Source organism: Atheta coriaria, unplaced genomic scaffold, assembly GCF_025399875.1.
Source record: "Atheta coriaria isolate IRGN ID8LTWV9N9 unplaced genomic scaffold, Caltech_Dcor_3.1 hic_scaffold_8_pilon, whole genome shotgun sequence".
Lineage (NCBI taxonomy): Eukaryota > Metazoa > Arthropoda > Insecta > Coleoptera > Staphylinidae > Dalotia > Dalotia coriaria.
This window is the reverse complement of record NW_027045450.1, coordinates 8,202,874-8,223,790: the sequence shown is the minus strand read 5'-3', so window position 1 is coordinate 8,223,790 and position 20,917 is coordinate 8,202,874. Positions and strand designations below refer to the sequence as shown.

The 20,917-nt window shown below is 34.1% G+C and overlaps 1 protein-coding gene across 1 annotated transcript; it reads left to right on the top strand.

Moving 5' to 3' along the window:
- Nucleotides 1–640: 640 nt before the first annotated feature.
- On the top strand, nt 641–3,827 carry LOC135797139 (fork head domain-containing protein FD5-like). The gene is made up of 2 exons (XM_065309350.1): nt 641–930; nt 2,624–3,827. The coding sequence occupies exon 2, from the start codon at nt 2,626–2,628 to the stop codon at nt 3,682–3,684; it is 1,059 nt and encodes a 352-aa protein (XP_065165422.1). The 5' UTR covers nt 641–930; nt 2,624–2,625; the 3' UTR covers nt 3,685–3,827.
- Nucleotides 3,828–20,917: the final 17,090 nt, after the last annotated feature.

Below are 20,917 nucleotides of genomic sequence, written 5' to 3'. Positions count from 1 at the left end.
AAAGTAAGAACAGAAAAGCGTTCCACATTAAAATATGCAGTTAGTCTGTAAAAATAGAGGAAATTCTACCAATAAACAAGTTATTAATCAATAAACAAAAATGTTTGTTAATTTTGTTCCTAAATTCATCAATAACTAATTTAAAATAACATTAATCAGTGAATAAATAACAAAATAAAACGCAGAATTTATTCCCAATCCCAACACTAAAAAAAAATCCCTCTACCTCATTTACTTTCCACATAATTAACAAATAACTAAAAACCAAATCATTTAACATTCCTCCACAGCCATTCCCAGATTTAAAACTCTGCGCACACATCAATAAAAACCGAATTAATTGAATAATAGAACAAGACTGAAGTTGTGTGCCTCTGCGGCTGCCGTAAATTGCCTTTCAGGCTTTCAACTCACAATTCTTCACTCACACTCACCCACTCTCCCTCCTGCACTCCACACACGCCTGCCGGTGCTTCCTCCTCGTCCTCCTCAAACCATAGCGAACAAAATGGAGTGTTAAATTATGCACACCCCCACCGTAAATCTCCTAGGCTCCACCTCATCGTCCCCAAAACGGGGCACCAATAGCACAACCATCAGGAGGCGGTCGCAAGACATTTCTGAGTCCTGCGCGTACGTAATCCATAACTCTCGCACATGCGGACGCATGAAACTCACGACTCACGACTTTCGGGCATGATCCCGGCGGGTGCGGATTGTGAATCGCATTTTGGATTATCGCAATCAGCTGCGGTGTTGTTTACTGTGTGAATTTACAATATTTAGAATGTGTATTATGTGGATAAGTGCAAAAAGTGATTTATGCATAATGTAGATATATACAGAGTGATAAAAATAGGATAAACTGAAAAATTTTGGATAATATGGTCCGATGGCAGCGTGGATAGGCAAACTGCTACGCAAATCCAGGTAAATTAATTTTTTTAATTTTTTATCCGAAAAAAATTAATTAATATGCATGAAGTGTTAATAAGCCCCGCCCATTAAGATAATATGATGATATCGCTTTGGAATTGACTTAATAGAGTTTATTATGCACCCTTTGAGGACTGAAAGCTGTGCCCTGTGTTTTTGAAGTTTTGAATTCGAAATTGTTTTGTGTTTTGTGTGAGTTTGTGTGTGTGAAGGAAAGCAATTAACGCGAAATGATAAATGATGTGCCCATGCCGGCACAACCCTACAGTTTATTCGGGGTAAATGAGGAAAGAGTCAGCTGTGTGTTGAGGGTAATCGAATTTTTGGATTGCTTTGTATTGGGTTGTATTGTATTGTATTGTATTACTGGGTGCAATTGGTTGGCTTTTCTTGAAATTACAGTCATTGAGCGCGGCTGGAAATGCAACCGTTTGTAATTTGAATTGTCCGAGTGTGTAAACGACGCGCACACGCGATCCTAATCACATTGGGACATTAGCTTGAGTTTAAGATTGATATAAAGTTATTTTTGTTCTTTTAATGATCATGTTTTATAAGTTTTTTTTTTTTGATATTTTCAATTGTAAATGATAAAGATACTTATGGAGTATTAAATTATGTTTATGGAATTAAAATTTATTTATTTGTTTATGAGATATTGATTGTTTTATCTAAAAAAAAATTGAAAATTTGAAAAAAAACTGGTAATTTTACTCGAAATATTTCATTTTTGGTTAAATCTTAAATAATTAATCAATATTATAACAATGTGCCCAAAGTTTTAGCCGAAAATCTAATTATTATTTAAATTATTTCTAAACTCAATCATTGATTGACCTTTTTCTCTAAAAACGATATTGTTAATTCACATGCGAATAAGTTGAGTATTTTTCAATACAATTTATTGCTATCACTGTACAATTTAAAATATAATTGAAAGTAATTACCATTAGAGTAACTCATTTAGTCTACTATCAAATACCGTTTTCAGAATTTAAATTGAGTAATTTGTTTATGAGTTAAAAAAAGTTTTCTAAAACAACTGTAAAAACATTAATTTTCTGTAATGAAATACCTTTTAAGTAATTGAAAGAAACATTAATTTTATAAAATTTTAACGTTTTTACCACGTTGTTACTTTTAATCAGAGCTATTCTTATGCTATTTTCTGTTTTCTTCATAAATATCAGCAGAAATGTTAATGATAATAGTAAATACCAAATTCTATTGTAAGTTTTACTAAATGTCATGTTTAATTAAGGTTTTGTCCCAATGTTTCTAAAATTGCACATGAAGTAGAAAGATGTTTTGCATATTTTTGAAAAATGCAAATTATTTTGCAAGTAAAAGATTTACAAAGATCAAAATTGCTAATTTTTGTTAAAAGAACTTTTAAGGTATCAAAATCTGTTTAAAAAATTAAAATAAAACTATTCATTCATGAGTTCCAGATTGTTTTATCCGAATAAAACATTTTACCTTAAATTTTACCAACTTTTCGCTAATTTCAACCCAAAATAATTTAGAAAATCAGTTTAACAACGATTTTAATAAATAACCACATTATTAAAACCTACAATCAACCGCAGATTGCAGAAGAACCATAAAAACTACAGCAGATAAATAAAAATCTGTAATATTTATTCTAAATTCAATTTTTCATACCTTGTTCTTCCTCTATTTCCAGATATGCCTCGGCCGTCGCGAGAGTCGTACGGAGACCAGAAGCCGCCGTACTCGTACATCTCCCTGACGGCCATGGCAATATGGAGCTCCCCGGAGAAGATGCTCCCCCTGTCGGAGATCTACCGCTTCATCACCGACCGCTTCCCATACTACCGCCGCAACACACAACGCTGGCAAAACTCCCTACGACATAACCTCTCCTTCAACGACTGCTTCATCAAAATCCCTCGCCGCCCCGACCGCCCTGGCAAAGGCGCCTTCTGGGCACTACACCCATCCGCTCTGGACATGTTTGAAAACGGGAGTTTTCTACGCCGTCGCAAACGCTTTAAACTCCCGAAAAACTTCCAAGAAGAAATGGACAGCCTCAGCAAGTTACAAAACATGAGTTCCTTCGGCAGCCCCATCGCCGCCCCATCATCATCAGGCATCCCACGTGTCCCCATCGTACCACCCATATCACTTCCACCTCCTGTAACCCAATCAACCACGATATCAACACCGATGAAGTCATTCAGCATCGACAGCATCATACAATCCGATACGAAACCTACGATAAACAATAATCCATCCCCGGGTAATGGAGGCGGAGGTGGTTTTCCACCTGCTATGGGTTGTAACTTCCCATGGGCTATGCTACCCACATCAGGAGTAGCTAGAATGGAGGATATAAAACGTGATGAGTTCCTTGCCGCGCAGCAGGCTGCATTATTTGAATACGCCGCGGCGTTGATGCAGATGAATAGTGTTGGCGGCGTGCCGAATCTGGCGGCGGCGGCAGCGGCCGCTGGTGGATTAGGAGTGGGCGTGATCAAACCGCACCCGGTGGTGCCGAGCGTGCTCTTCCCGGGCGCGTACCATCCCGTGCCAATTCCCGTGCAATATTCGCTGCCGCTCGCTGACTTTGAGACTGATCGCGGGGGTGGTGGCGGTGGAGGCGGTGGGAGTAGTGAGGGGAAGCGTACGCTGCCGCCGATTAGTGTATTGGCGCCGCAGCAGAGAGTGCGCGATGAACCTTTGGATACGTCGTCTTGTTCCTCCGGGGATGCGCTCAATGTGTGAATGACTGTGAATGACTATGACTATTGCAGTGAAACAACCAGTGGTAGTGCGTTCATTATTCTGCTGTACATGTATTATCAACCTGTGTTAAATGTACTTTAAGTACCTTAATTATATAGTAATAAAGATTGTTTTAAACTTGATTTATTTTATGAAATCCTTTATAACTCAGAGAATATTTGAGGAATTTTAATTTTTTGTTGGTAATTATTGCTAGAAATGTCCTTTTTCAGTTTTGTATAATAATTTGTTAAGAAACTGTGAAAATCTACGTGAAAAATGCGTTTAAAGTTAAATTTTTTTTGAAAAATTGAATTTTTTTTTGAAAATTTTGCAAAAACAAAATTTTTTTACTAGTTTTCTTTAATTTAAACAAAAACTGATTTATGCAAGTTAAAGAAAATTTAATTGGCTATCTAATTTGATTAAAATGATTAAGATTCAGTTATTTATTCGTAAAATACTGAGGGTTTTCTAAAATAATAACGGAATATTTTTAACATTTGAAAATTTAAATTTTTTGCAAAAACGTTATAACTTAAGAACAAATGAATAAATTTAACTGATTTTTTCAACATCCATAGAAAAACTTACTAGTTATCACATAAAGTTTTTGAAATTAAACTAGACTAATTAGTTTCGTATATACTGAGCGTTTTATAAAAAGAAAATATTTTTTTTGTAAAAATGCAGAATTTAACAATTTTAACAGCAATTAAAACATAGTTATAATAATATTTTCATAATTTCAAGACATTGACATTATAGTACATGTCTTTGACTATTAAATGACGTTTACAGAATTAAAATTGAGTAAGTCATTATGAATCTACAGAGTGTTAAACAACACACCACTAATTTCACAAAAATTTAGAATTTTTTGTCTTTATCAGTAATTTTAATTTATCTACACTAAAATTTTTAATATTATTAATAATGTATCTTATAGTAGATAAATTTAACTACCAAACACAATTTACAGAAATAAAATCGCGTAAACCACTCCGGAGATACAAAGAATTTAATATTTTTTCAACTTTCGAATAAATAAAATTACAAACATTAATAGCCTTACATTGAAGTAATACACTATGCACAGCAGTTTAATTAGCCATTTCATTAAATTCCCAGCATCAGGAACTGCGCGCTTTGCATTGTGCTCGCCTGTCGCCGCCAATTTCACCATAGACATTGCCGAACTAATGATAAACTAATGACAATGAAGACGGGCGCATCAGGTATCTATACCTCGGTCTATTCCGAGCACTTTGTTGTATCCACACCACCTTACGCCTTACTCTGCACGTCCATCAATCGCCGCGGCGCGATTTGTGCGAAATTGCATTTCCCGGTGTCGGGCCCGCTGCGCGCCGAATGGGACCCCAACAAAAGGCCGCGGTTAAACGCTCATTCACAGCGCTAATTCATTTCGGTAGAAATTTAATCGCGAACGCTCTGAGCACGCATACTGGCACGCCGCCGCCGCCGCAGCGAGAAGAGACTTAAATCGGGATGTTCTTAGAAAACACGGGGAAGATTTATCGCCGGCTTGCTTTAATGACCTTCGTCTGTGATGTGTGTTGTGTGATGTGAAGTTTGTAGAAGTGGTGCATTCTCTGCGGTTTCGAAATGCTACAATAAATAAGTCGACTTGAGAGCATGCTCGCTAGTTTGGCGATGTGTTATGCGTCGTTTCCGACTAGGAGATTAACCGCAATGACATTTCGTCGACTATAAAGTTGTTTGTGCCGTTTATGATGTTACCGAAAACAGGGGGACGCTTTGGAATGACTTGAAACATTGTTAGCGAGTGAATATAGATGTAGAATGGTTACATTTTAGAAAAGTTTAAATTACTCCAAAACGGTTGGGAGAAATTTCATTTTGTTTTCACTAAATTATAGCCAATAATATTCTCTATAAGATTTATCAAGATTTCGAATGGAAAAATTTTTAAATTTGCATGAAAAATGACTTTGAATTTGATTTTGAAAAATTTTTTTTAAACAAATTTTCAAAGGTAATTTTGAGCTATTTTCTTTAAAATTTATAAAATGTAATAAAATGGATTTGATAGAGAATTTAATTATCTTTCTAATTCTGTTTGAAAAAATAATTTTTGTTTAATAGTTTCTGAAATACAAGCATTTTTCCAAAACAACTTTTTTGAAATTTTGTGAATTAGCATAAAATGAAATTTTTATAACTAAATTTAACCTATTTTATACTAATTTTTCAAAAATTACTCTTACTCTATCTTATAGTGTATCTTTCTGACTTTTAAATACAACTTACAAAATTAAAATTCCTCCAATAGTTCCCAAAATACAAGACTTTTTCCCCGCGCATATTTTGCAGAGTAATAAATTCTCCTCGCTGACTCCAACAAAAAACAGCAAATATTAAATATTAACATATTGTTTACAAGTTGTTTAGTCGTTCAGTAAATATTTTTTCCTCACCACGCGTAAAAAAGCCCTGCTTTACATTCTGCCTCCTTCGTCAATCGGCTTTGCGGCTTTAGCACTGATCCGACCTTCCGAGAAAGCTCTTTTAACGAGCATCGCGTCGATCAACGCCGCGTCGATGTTTTCACGCTTTTTTCAAGTGTACAAGCACAATTTGAGCCGGCGGTTAGCGGCTCCGCGCACCGAAAGCACCACGGTGAGGTTATGTCCCCGATTACAGATTGTACTAGGCATTACACCGCACGCCGCGGCGTATTGAAATTAATCAGCAAAAAGCGGCCGGGCGTGAGTGAATAGAGTACGAAAAGCCATTTAAAAAGCTATTTCACCGTGTGTTTTCACACATTTTAACGCACAATGCGACGACCACCCGTCCGACGGGCCCCGAATTAAATAACTTTCATACAACCGGCGATGGATTACTGAATGTGAAAGAAAATGCGCTCACGGTGAGGTTAGCTACAAACGTGGGGATTGTGTCATTGATTTTTAATGTAGGCAACCAGATAAACACATAAACCAGTGTAGAAATCAAGTTATACTCATACAAACCCTTAAAAACATCAAAAATGTAAATTTCAAACGTAGGCAACCAAATAAACAAAAAACTGTAGTAAAATTCAAGTTAACCTCGCAAAAAAAACAAAAAATCAAAAATATAAATTTAAGTTGAATATTAACACAACTTACATCTCAAAATATTGATTTTAGACGTAGGCAACCAAACAAACAAACAATCTTTACTAAAACTCAACTTACACTCACCCAAAACCCCAAAACATCGAAAAACATAAATTCCCGTTTGATATAAGCACAATTCACATGTCATAATATTGATTTCCATTGTAGGCAACCAAGAGAACAAATAAAACAATATGGAACACGAAGCCTGAATAGACTGCAAACGTATTTGTTTAAAAGTGGTTTACAAGCTGAATTAAACACACGCTATCGTGACACATGATCCCGCCATTAATATAGGAAGTTACGGACGTTTACAATTAAGTCGAACATGTTGCCGGCGCATTATATCACACAAATGGGAAATTGATTTGTTTTAAAAATTTGCCGCTCAACTGTGTCTCGGACAGGCGAGCCGAGCGCTGGCATGTTTTTCGTGTTACACAAAGTTTCGAAAAGTTTACGTGATTAATACAAATATCCTCGACAGTCGACACGCAAAGCTTCATTCTCATCACAATACACATACACACATACAAACACATAAACATAAAGAGTGTAACTGTATTGAGGTTATGAATATTTTTGCATAAATTCACGCGCGGTATTAATGAAAACGCACAAAGGAAACGTGCATCTCTTTATGATAAATAATCTGATAACAAGCAACCAACAGAAAGATATGAAGGGAATAAATTAATGACATAACCTCAAATATAAACACACAAAGTGTGTTTTTGTAAATTTATGGTTTTTAAGGTTATTTTTAGTTGGTTTTGTGTAAAATGTCAAAAATCAAAAAAAATGCCAATTTTTGCAAAAATTTCATCAAATATTTGTTAAAAACGCAATAACAACTGAAACATAACCTATTTTGACTAAAATATTGTATTTTTGATGTAATTAAACAAAAAATTGAATAAAACATTATTTGAAGGTTATTTTTCATAAAAACAAAAAATATTTTTGTAAAAATTTGTTTTTTGAAGTTATTTTCAGGTAAATTTTGTGTAAAATGTCAAAAAATCATAAAAAAAATCAAAAATTTTATAAAATTTACTGACAAATCAGTAAAAAACAGAATTTAATCGTAAAATTGCAATATTTTTACTTAAATTTACTAAAACAATAAAAATATAACCTTAAACCAACAAAAAACCTAACCTAATTAGTATAAATCACCATAATTTTTATTCTAACCTACAAAAAATCACCTCGAATGAAAGATGATTTGATGGTTAATACTTCATTATGCTCATAAGTGATAAATTAATGAGAGGGACGAAATGAACGCAATCAGTGCGCTGCGCGCCGACATAACCTCAACCATAAACACACCGCGTACGCGCATCATTCCAATTGCCAACGAGAGAGCCCCGACTTGTTTTGTTTTTCATTAACGCTTTCGGTTTCTCTTCTCTCTTTTATCTTTTCTCTTGGTTTAGGTACCTACTAAGGCTGGAGAGAAGCTGTGGTGGCTAGTTTATACGAAATAGTAATTTACGAGGCGCATTGTTTCGAATTTAATCTGCTGCGGCGCGCAGACCGGCCCTGTAATTGGGGTTGATGAGGCCGAGGCAGCGACGAAGGTGTGAGATGCACCGCTAACACCTGTGCAGCGCCCGCGGGCATCTTTCGGATGCGTGTTGGCATCTCCTCCATCTCCATCGCCTCGCATCTTTCATCTCCAACACACACACACAACCACACATACACATAACCTCAACCTGTAGCTATCTAGCAATCTCCACTGAATTCAATTCAAGGTCGTCTAAGGTCATCGAATGTCAAAATCCCTACTAATATTATAAATGCGAAAGTCCTGATGTTTGTTACACTTTCACGCAAAAACTACTTAACCGATCATCATGAAAATTTGTACACATATTCTTAGTGGTCCCCGAATGGTTATAGGCTACTTTTTATTTAATAAAAAAATTATTTTTAAATAAAATAAAGAAATTGTTTAGCCAATAATACCTCTGCATCTGGCTATTTGACTACTTTAACGCCATCTAGCATTCCAGCAATGAAGCTCAAACCTAAGTACTATAGTACCATCACACTGTATTATCACACTGTATTACCGACAGCTACGTCAACATCAAATCCAATTGACTACACTATGGAGACTGTACACTATACATCCATAGACTATACTTTCAGCCATTTTAAACTTCCCGCCATTCAACTTCATTGTTATTTCTTCTGTGACTACAGACGCAACTTCATTATTTTGGATATTCGCGAGCGAAGCCGCGGGTTAAAGCTAGTATCAAATATTGCTCGCATTGTGACCAAGAGCACGTCTATGATGAAACAATTTGTGTGAAATTACAGCTTGTGGAATGATTGAAAAACTAATTTTCAAAGCTAATTTTGAGCTCTTTTCTTTAAAATTTATAAAATATGTTAAAATGAATCTGATAGAGAATTTAATTACCATTCTAATTCTGTTTAAAAAAATAATTTTTGCTTAACAGTTTCTGAAATATAAGCAATTTTCCAAAACAACTTTTTGTAAATTTAGTGAATTAGCAAAAAATGAAATTTTTATAACTAAATTTAACCTATTTTGCACTAATTTTTTTAAAATATTTCATATTCAAGTATATAGCGTAATCTCTAAACTTTAAAATGCTACTTACAAAATTAAAATTCCTCCAATAGTTTCCGAAATACAAGACGTCTAAGGTCATCGAATGTCAAAATATCAAATATTGCTCGCATTGTGACGACGAGCACGTGAATGATTAAAAAACTAATTTTCAAAGCTAATTTTGAGCTATTTTCTTTAAAACTTATAAAATAATTTAAAATGAATCTGATAGAGAATTTAATTACCTTTCTAATTCTGTTTTAAAAAATAATTTTTGCTTAATAGTTTCTGAAATACAAGCAATTTTCCAAAACAACTTTTTGTAAATTTAGTGAATTAACATAAAATGAAATTTTTATAACTAAATTTAACCTATTTTGCACTAATTTTTTAAAAATATTTCATATTCAAGTTTATAGCGTAATCTCCAAACTTTAAAATGCCACTTACAAAAGTAAAATTCCTCCAATAGTTTCCGAAATACAAGACGTCTAAAGTCATCGAATGTCAAAATATCAAATATTGCTCGCATTGTGACCAAGATCACGTCTATGATGAAACAATTTGCGTGAAATTACAGCTTGTGGAATGATTGTTTCTATTATGTTTCGAAAATTGCCAATTTCGGCGTTCGGCGTTCAGGAAGCGCTCGAAAAATAGGTTATTACCGCGCGCGGCCATTTTGATTATATTAGCGGTATAATAACCTAATGATGATTGAGCGTGCATCGTGGTTAATTAAACAGCGCGGCGAGTAACAATCACACCGAAAACACAATGAATTAAGTGGGTTTTAAATAGTCATGCGAGTCGGCGATTACGAGTGTGTTGGGGAAATTAATTTCCACGGCGCGCTGTAGGACGCCACCGACGGAACTTGGGAGGTGCGCGACTTCCGTCGATTTGATTGGCAGCGTGGCGAAAACAATGAATATGCTAATTCAACACATTCGGGATACACATTTATGTATGTTGTTATTAATGAATGTCTGTGCGATAACTCACGAAAAATTGGATTTTTTGGTTGGAATTTGATTTATGCAACTTTAAACGCATCCAGAGAGTAAATTTAGGTTATATTTGTGTTAGGTTATGAGTAAAATGTCAAAAATCAAAGAAATAACCTCAAAAAACTAATATTTTGAGGTTAAATTTTGAAAAATAATGTTTTTAGTCTATTTTTAACCTTTTTATGGTTAAAACTGTAAATATAGGTTATATTTTAAGGTTATGTAAAGTATAACCTGTCAAATTTGTATAAAATACACTAATTTGATTGAATTTGAGAAAAATTGAATAAAAATGATTTTTTCACAATTTGATTGACAAATAACTTAATTTTAACTATAAACATAACCTACAAGTCTATATTTAACTAAAATAATGTTTTTTATGTTAAATTCGTGTAAGTTTTGCGTAAAACGTCACAAAATCAAAGAAAATCAACGTTTTTTCAACTTTTTGAAGTGAAATTTTAATATATGCAACTCTATATGCATGAAAAAGTTAATTTAGCTAATATTTTAAGTTTCTGCTGAATGTAACCTGTCAAATAGCATTCCCAAGCAAAGAAGCCGCCCTGGCGATGGTTATAAAAGTAAATAACGTTTAGTAAATCATTAAAGTCGTTTAAGGCGCAATCGGCGTAGTAAAATTAGAATTTTTGACACCTGCGTTTACCTGCTGAAGGTGTCTACCTACCTTCGTGCCTGAATGTCTAGCGCTGTGTTGAACATGGCATCGGAATGTTTTCGATTGCCTCCGCCGTGAAGATAACTCGCTTTGTTTTGTGTGCGGCGTGCCGCCGCCACGCAGTCTACGCCGCTGAAACAATCTTGTTCTTGATGGTTTTCCACTCGGCGCGCGGCTTTTATCTTCTCATCTAGTGAGTGCACGCGGCTTGCCCGAGAAGAGACGCGATCATCTTGAAGTAACGACCCTGCGTGCCTTCATCATCTTTCCACAAGCAAGACCAAGCCATGGACTGGACTGGAGTAATATTGCTTGGCGTCGTTGCGTCTCCCTCAACTGGTTTGGTTTGGTTTGGCTATTCTTCGGAGCCGATGAGTTGTAAAAATGCAAATCGACTTTCGGTCTCGACGCGCGCACGCATTGTTAACGTTTGGATTTATTTTTACGGCTATTACAGGTGAAATAAACTTTTGCGGCTTTTGTTCGACTGAACGGTTTGGTTTTTGGCAGAAAACTGACGGTTAAAATGACTTGAAGGTTACAGAGTGTGAAATTTACTGTATGCAACTAATCATACATAAATATTTTTAGTTTAAATTAATAAAAGTCGAAAAAGAAGTAAAATTGAAAGAATCACTGTGTTGATACAAAATAATAATAACAACAACAAAACTTAACATAAATATTGAATAATACAGGGTGTTTTGCTAAATTTGTTGTTAAAATTATCAAAATTTCTATTTTTATGCATTTTATGAAATATTTGTATGAAACACTTAATGTAAGTTAATGTATGCAACTAATTATACACAAACATATTAAGCATACGAAAATATTGGTTTCATTTGTCAATTTTTCTTAGTTTTTGACGAGAATACAAAAGTTTTCAATGAAAAAGAAGTAAAAATTGATAAAACAACTCTGTTGTGACAAAATAATAACATCAACACCAAAATTTACCAAAAACTTTAAAAAATACAAAGTCTTTAGCAAAATTTGCTTAAAAAATGACAAAATTTCAATTTTCACGAATTTTTCTGAAAGATATATGCAACTAATCATACACAATCACATTTAGCATAACCCAAGTTAGGTTATGTGAGGTTATATTGTGGTAAAAACAAGTTGCCTTGAAAATAATAAATTTTAAACTTGCGCTGAAAGTATTTTTAGTCTTGAAATGTTGGTTGGTTGGCGACTGTGCGTCTGGTGAAGCGCTCATCGAAGGCCCAGCGGCTTGAGAGCGAGAGGTCGCGCATACCGAAGGTGCTGAGGAACCGGCCACGCCACGCCGTCTGCCCATACCCAACCATGTATAACCCATTAAAATAACTACCCGTATAAAAAGAATTATCTTTCATTCAGCGTTCATTATTTCGGGAACGCCTCTGCGTTTAGGCGCATTGAGGAAACAATATCAATTATGTGAGCAAATGGCATTTACAAACATATGTTACTCTATTCTAAAATGCATCAGAATAGGAATTTTATATAAAAATGTTGTAAAAGTTAAAAATTGATGAATTTTTTGGTAGTTTTTGAGTTTTTTTGATTTTTTTGGCAAAAATTGAAGTTTTTTTTGAAGAAAATCAAGTTGGAAACTATGAAGAGACTCTTTGGGGACAAAATAATGATAAGAATGAATAAATTTAACATAAATATTAGAAGATACAGGTTGTTTTGCATAATTTTGTTGTAAAAATTACCAAAATTCCTATTTGTACGCATTTTTACGAAACATTTGTATGAAACATTAACTGTAGGTTAAAGTATGCAACTAATTATACACACATCACTAAAATTTAACCTAAAAACTGGAAAATACTGAGTGTTTGGCAAAGTTTCTTTAAAAAGTTAACAAAAATCCAGATTTAACGCATTTTTATCAAAAATTTGTTTGAAAATAAATAATGATAAACTAAAATCGTAAAAACATGAAAATATAGGTACAAAGTGTTTCGTAAAAATTCATTTAAAAAATTTAAAAAATGAATTTTTGGCTTTTTTGGCTATTCTTCTTACTCAATAAATTCCTACCATGAATAAAGTCATGTTTAAGTAAATGTGGTGCAAGTTGAGTGTTGAAAACACCTGTAAACAATTTGCACATTAAAAGCGCATTTATCCCTCGCAGGCAGTCGCCGCACGGCGCACAAAGAAACGCGAATTAATGCGCGCATCTCCCCGGCACAAAAAATCACGAAATAACAAGATGGCGGAACGAGCAGTGGCATTTTTCTGCTGCGAGTGTTGATAGTGAAATAATTAGCACTGGCTGTGGATATTACTTTTGGTCAAATTGGCATTGGCAGGAAAAGCAATCTTATTACAAACGACGCGTTCACAACTCCAACCAGCGAACATTGTGAAGTATGAAACGTGCCCGGCGGGCATGTGCTTCAGCCGCAAAGAGCGCGCCGCGCTTCAATTAATGATATATTAAATTAAAAACGTGCTTGGCGTAATGATGTGTAACGATGCGCGCGTACAAAACGCGGAATAACACAATTTTTAACCGCAAACTATTAAGAAAAAGCAACTTGGGTTGCATACAACACTCACAACATAAAAGTGTGGTGTATAACTGGTTGCGTGCATGTGTGAAACACGACGTATATTAATTAACAAGCGAGTGTTTCCATTTCCAGTGTTCGTAATCGACCAAACTTGATCCGTTGATGGTTGGAGTTGGATAGATGGATGGATGAAGTGCGTGGAATGCGCTCGCACGCAATCGGTATCTACACGTATCTTGGTTGAATCTGGTATCGGTATCATCTCAAAGCTCAATCGCTCAGAGCTCTTCGCGTGGCTTTGACGGCTTCGCCGAAAAGAGATTTCGTTCGGGGCTTGATACGCCCACATCACACCTGGTCACCTTATCGACATCAGTTCATCATCTGGAAAATATTTAAAATAAAACACTTTGTTGATTGTTATTTAACCTCACTTTAGACATTTTGTAAAGGTAATTGGTAATAACCTGAAAAAGAAAGGTTGTGGCGTCGTCATGCGCACTTTTAATTGCTAGGCTAATTTATAATGGCGGCGCGGATGCGCATAAATCTTAACGCTGAAAGTTATTGCCATCTCATTTCATGGATATTCGTGTTTATTGGCAACAAGAACACTGGGAAATGGTTAAGTTGTGATGATTCTTGCTTTTGAATAGGTTAAGTTATTTCAATTTACGTTTTTTTCTTCGCTGTGAATACCAATCATAGGTATTTTGAGATGCGGCTGTGTTATTTTGACATTTATTAACCTCACAATACAAAAATACTATGAAGTAACATTAGCGACACATGAAAAACAAGTTGCATAAGTATTTTTTCAATGAAACTAGAATATTAACTAAATTAGCTATCATAGGCAACCTAAAATACACGTTTTTCATACTTATTCTGAGCAAATAATGAATTGACGCTGGCGATATATGAAAAACAAGTTGCACACGCGTCTATTCAATATAACTACGAACATGTTGACTATAACTAAATTTTCTATTATAGGCAACTCTAAATACACGTTTTTCGTACATATTCCGAGTATATTATGAATTGACGCTAGCGACACATGAAAACCAAGTTGCACACGCGTCTATTCAATAAAACTACGCACATGTTAACTATAACTAAATTTTCTATCATATGCAACCCTAAATACACGTTTTTGTACATATTCCGCGTAAATTATGAATTGACGCTTGCGACACATAAAGAACAAGTTACACACGCGTCTATTCAATAAAACTACGTACATGTTAACAAAACCTATCACCCTAGGCAACCAAAAATACACATTTTGACAGTCGCTTGCCCCACATCAAAACCCCAAGCATATTTTGTGTATACTTCGTTGCCTATATTAAAATGTCTATAATTTATTAGCAAAAATAATGGCGTGCCACGATTTTGGAGTGATGTAGTGCGGCGAGAAAACAGTATTAAACGAATTATGATAATCAGGCAGATAAATAATCGCACCGTTTGCTAGCAAACCGGTGGCACCGGTGGCACTGAATAACGTGAACAATTACAGAGCCGTGTCGAGTAGCAGACGCGTCGAGGATTAAACACATTCAGTTCAGGATAATTGGTGAGCGCACAAGTGCGCACAGATCACCGCAGGTGTAAGACAGGCCCGTAAAATGTTTACTTACCTACCGTACCGCAGGCCCAAGGTGCCCAAGGTATCCAAGGTGCCAAAGGGCCAATCGCAATTGCATCTAAACATGAAAATTACATCCTGCAGTCCACACAGTCCGTTTTAATCCTACTCACATTCAACATAACCTTAAATTTAAGCTACATTGTACATTTGAGGTTATATTCTTTTATTTCATGTTTGTTTACGTTGGGTATTTGGGTATTCGTAGAATAAATAAATAAAAACCATGTAATTATGTTTTTTTCTTGTATTGTAGTGCGGTTGAGCCAAAGAAAACAAAAATGAAAAACTATGTGTCGATGGCCCGCTGATCGTTTTCCACTGCGTGGAAGCGAAAAAAACCACAAAGATAATTTATCGTTTTAGGCGGACAACGTTTTGATGCTTTAACGTGTAATTTATAAATGATTTGGTTTTATACCGGGCCTTTGTACCGACGAGATGCGTGCGCATACACTGGACCTCTTCTTGGTCCGAAGATGGGCGCGACGAGTAGGCAGGCAATTTACCATATGATATGTTTGCTTAGGGGCAAGGCCTTTGAAGTGTTAGCCGCAACAATCAAAGAGAGCGGAGCGAAGATGGAACTTGTTTAACACGCCGGAGAAGAGAACAAGAACAAGGCCCGAATAACACCGCGATGGCCCTATAATTAAGGGAAACTCATTTGTGCCGGGGCTGACACCTTAAAGATAGGCATTTAGTCAGACGTCAGCGGCGACCTTTGAGTTCATGCACCACATGTATGCAACCCAACTCACACATAACATAACCTAAGATATGTTTACTTGTAGTGGGAGCAAAATATTTAATATAAAAATGATTTTTTTTAAAAAAAACCGGTTAACCGGTTTTTATGATACCTACAGTAAATATAAGCAAAAAACCTATTTTTATGCATATTTTGGATAAAATCTTGGAATTTCATTATTTTAAGGTTATATTTGTGATTTTAGGTTACTATTCCTTAACATAACCTAATTTTACACCATTTATATGAATTTTAATTTAATTTACGTTTGAAAATCATAAAATTTCCAAGTATTTAAGCATTTAGGCGATTTTTAGACGTAAATTAGGTTAAAATTCATATTTTTAATGTAAAAATAGGTTATGTTAACAAATTCTAACCTAAAATGACAAATATAACCTCCAAATGCTTAAATTACCTCTACCAGTTGACATAACCTCAAAAATTAACCTAAAAACAATATTTCCACGCATTTTTCTTGTTTTAAACCAGGAAATACTTAAATATTTATTAAATTTTCTTAATTGACAAAATTTTATTATTTATAAATAATTAAAACGATAATAACGAGTATTTTATGCTTGTAAATGAATTGAATTGAGTGATTAGTTCAGCCATAACCTAAAATATAATTACCTCTTGCATAGGTTATGCCGGGCTATTTATATTCGCATCGAATTGGATGATTTTCGTTTTATTGTCCATGCAGTGTCTGCAGTCGGCGTTTTCGTTCATTCGCTCATTTGTTTCTCGCTTTGTATTACCTCAGTGAGTCTGGCTGGCGAAACGATTGTCATTGCTTTTAAATTACATTTTAAAGTAAAATGATTTGCGATGCCTGAAAGAATGGCGAAGGAGAAGGAATGGCGAAGAAGGTTGCTCGAGATGCAACAATGCCGGCATGCACCAAAGAGGCGCATGTTAACACACGTAGGCAGAGGAATAGGAAAATGTTCTTGGAGACTTTTAAAGGAATAAATTTCGTGCGGTAATTGTAGTTTGAAAATTGGTTTTGGTAAAATTGAGATAACTTTTGAATGGATTATGCGATTTTTGTTTTGTTTGCAGCAAATTGTAGAGGGAGATGTGTTTTATCATTCAGAGGAAAAATATTTTGTTTTTGATTAAGGATAATGACTTAAAATAAGTCATAAAGACAAAATTTTATTTATTTTTAGAAAAATTAGACTTTTTTTAACACCTTGTATCTCAATGAGTTTTTATTCAATTTTATTTTTTATATTTTGTTTAATAGCTAAAGAGTGTATTTATAAGGTGTATTTTTTTCAAAATTTTAAATATATTATAAATGTTGTTAAACTTGTCATAAACTTTTGCAATTTTAATTTATTTTTAAAGAAAACTCAAAATGCATTGTTAAACAAAATTCTTTATAACTTTTGAACAAATTATTAAATTTTAATTCTGTTTAAAGAAAATTAAAGCCAGGAAGACACTTCATACCGTACATTAATTTTAATTTGTTTAAACTAATTGTAAATAACCTTAAATTGCTTTCAAACACAAAAATACCAAACTTTCTAAAACAAAACAAAAAATAAAACACATTTTACAAAACCTACTGTATCTTTTAAACTAATTAAAAACCGTAACAATTCTTTCACCATTTTACACCCAAATAAACCTCTATAAAACCCATCCATTTCCGTAATCATAAACAACCTAAAACCCAAGTAAAATTAAGTTTAAAAACAACCACACTTCACAAAACATGCAAAAACCACTTCCAACTTACACATACTCATATAACCAACCATTTGTTCTTCGGACGTTTCCAAATCGTCCGTAATTTATTAGTCGCGCGCGCGCATAAGTGCCTCGTAATTATATGCATGATTTTGTAATTGTTTGCTCGTAATTGCCAATAGAAATTTACACCGAGCGCGCGCGCATTGAAATTAAGCTTGCGCATTTCTTGCGCGCCTCATGGCGGCGAAAATTGGACGGAACACTCGCCGAGGCAGGCGCATAAATTAATGAAGTCGTACTTCACTCGTAAATCATAATTTGCAATAAGGTTTTGAAAGTGCGCGCGCGCATCGAGAAAACTAGCCAGTGCGCGAGCAACAAGCAGAGAGAAATGGATTTAATGTGGCGACTGAGTAGAATAATAAGACAGTAATATGATTATAATGAGACTCACTCGTAGCTAGGTAGGTATGTATTGGTAAAACCGGTTAACCGGTTATTTTTAAGGATTAAAAATGTTTTTGTATTGAATATGTTGTAATATGTGCATAAGAGCGGTGAATTCTTTTTCTGATACAATAAAATATGTTTTAGGTTATGTGTGAGTTGGGTTGCATACATTATTCGAGTATGTTTCAATGTCAGAGCTGTTATTTGATGAAATAACGATGTTTACGGTTGATATTTGTGAGTTTTTGTTGTTTTAAGACACAAATTAGTTATATTTAACATTTTTAGGTTAAATTTTCTAAAAATAACCTAATTTCTCATCAAATAAATTAATTTTAACCTCATTTGCATCTTAAAATCTCTTATTTACAGATATTTAACCTCAAAAAATTAAATTTTAAGTTTTTTTTCATAAAATTTCATTTTTTTCAAGTTTTCACACCAAAAATAACTAAATTTATAAATAAAAAACCCTACATCCATCACAGCATACTCCTTCAGTCGCCATTTTAATTCCTAACTTTTAACCTAACTTTTTCCCTACTTATAACCACACGTAACTAATCGCTTCATTAATTAAACCTCTGCAAAGCGTGCGAAACAACATGAACTCACGTCACAACACACAACACACAACTCACAACATAACCACACTTTTCCCAATCACAATCACATTACGCTCATAACCTATGAATATTTATACCTATATTGTATTTGTTATCGCCGCGCAGCGTGTAAAACAATCATGGAAATCGTGAAAAACTTAAAAGACGTGCGATTATTTCAATATTATAAAAACATTAAAAACATGCGTGCGCTACAGGATCAAAGAGTGTTCTTGCTCGTGCTGGTGTTGTGGTGCTGGGCTTGCATTTATTAATTTCGAAGCGATCGTTTTTTGTTTCCGTGCTGCGCGCGTAGAGAGAACGCGTGTAGTAGGTAATTACGTTTAATGACAGGGCGCTGAACGTTCGCCCGTTGTTCGCCGCGCGTTCATTTTAGTGTTTTAGTTTCGTTTCGTGTTTTCTTTTCGTTTTCGACGTGTGTTTCTTTTTTTTGCTGTTGGTTGTTGTTGCTTTAAACACTCTCGGGGTTTTTCTTCTTGCGCCGGTTGGATAAATATTGACTCTGGGCAATTGTTTTACATTTACATAAATCTAACCTCAAAAAATTAACGCAGATTATAGACTATTATCGGAACATTATTATAGGCAACTTTGTAAACATGTTTTTAGTACTAGTTTATTACAATGTTATATTTTTACTCATATTTTGAGATTTTATTCATTTTTTGACAATATTTGATAAAATCTTTGTTAAAAAGTTAAAATATTTGTTTGTTAACATAATTTTATTGTTTTTTTGGTGTTTTACTGAAAAAACACTGAAAATTTGACAGTTTAAGGTCATATTAAGTTTTTGACATGAATTTGACATTTGACAGTTGACAGAACTACAAAAAATAACCTAAAAACATATTTTTTTTAGTTTTTTACTTGTTTTGCTGTTGAAACACAAAAAAACTTTGTATTTTTGCAGTTTTTTTAAGTTTTTACAAAGTTTTTAGTTAATTTTCAATATTTTGACAGATTTTACATAATATAACCTTAAAATATTGTAGAATAATACTATTATTATATAGAAATCATTATTTTAAAGTATTTTGGCCATAATTTTGATGTTTTTTTGTTGATTTGAAGGTCAAATACAATTTTAGACAGCGTTTTGACAGTTGACAGCTACAACTCTCATATTTTCACACATTTTTACAATTTTTCATGAGTTTTCAATCATTTTTAAATGTGTAGATTAATAAAACCTGATTTAACCTCAAAATATAACCTAAAATAACAAATTTTGACAAAAAAACAAAATTTCCGCTTGTTTTTTTTTGTAATTTTTATAAGATAATAATATTTTGAGGTTAAATACGGTTCACAAATAAGATTTTGATATTTACATCTGCGTTTTGTATTTTCGTAGTCGATAATTTTCGACCGGCACTTGAGCAAACGTATTTATTGGGTTCCCATTCTCATGCGTCGGTAATAACGCGCGCTGCGCCGGCGAGAGAACAAAAATGCCGCCCGTAATTACGATAATTACGCTTAACGCGTTCGCCGGGCCCCGATTATTTATCCGTCGTTTGCATTCACACACAATATTAGCGGTATTAGCACACCGTGCGCTCCGCTATAATGACACGCGCAGTGATATATTCGATTATCGGTACGCGCCGCCATTGTGATGGCCGCCATTTATTGTTAATGTTAATCTTTTATCGATATTATATATTGGAAAGCAATCACAATCACATCCGATTGCCAGCTATTACTTAAAATTATTTTAATTTGTGGGAAAATATTCGAATATTCGAATATTCGAATACACAAACGTAACATGCAAATTTTAGGTTATATAAGAGGTTAGGATTTAGTTTTAGGTAGAATTTAAGTTTTATGAAGGAAATTTAACATAAAATCATGAAATTGTTTTTACGCTAAAAAATTAGTTTTTTTGTTAAATTTTGAGGTTATGTTGTATTTGATTTGAAGTCAAATACTATTTTAGACAGCGTTTTGACAGTTGACGGTAAAACTGTCAATTTTAACACATTTTAACAATTTTTCATGAGTTTTCAATCATTTTTGGATGTATAAATTAATAAAACTTACTTTAACCTCAAAATATAACCTAAAATAACAATTTTTG

Coding starts and splice junctions, on each gene's coding strand:
- LOC135797139 (XM_065309350.1), top strand. CDS start 2,626: ATGCCTCGGCCGTCGCGAGAGTCGTACGGAGACCAGAAGCCGCCGTAC.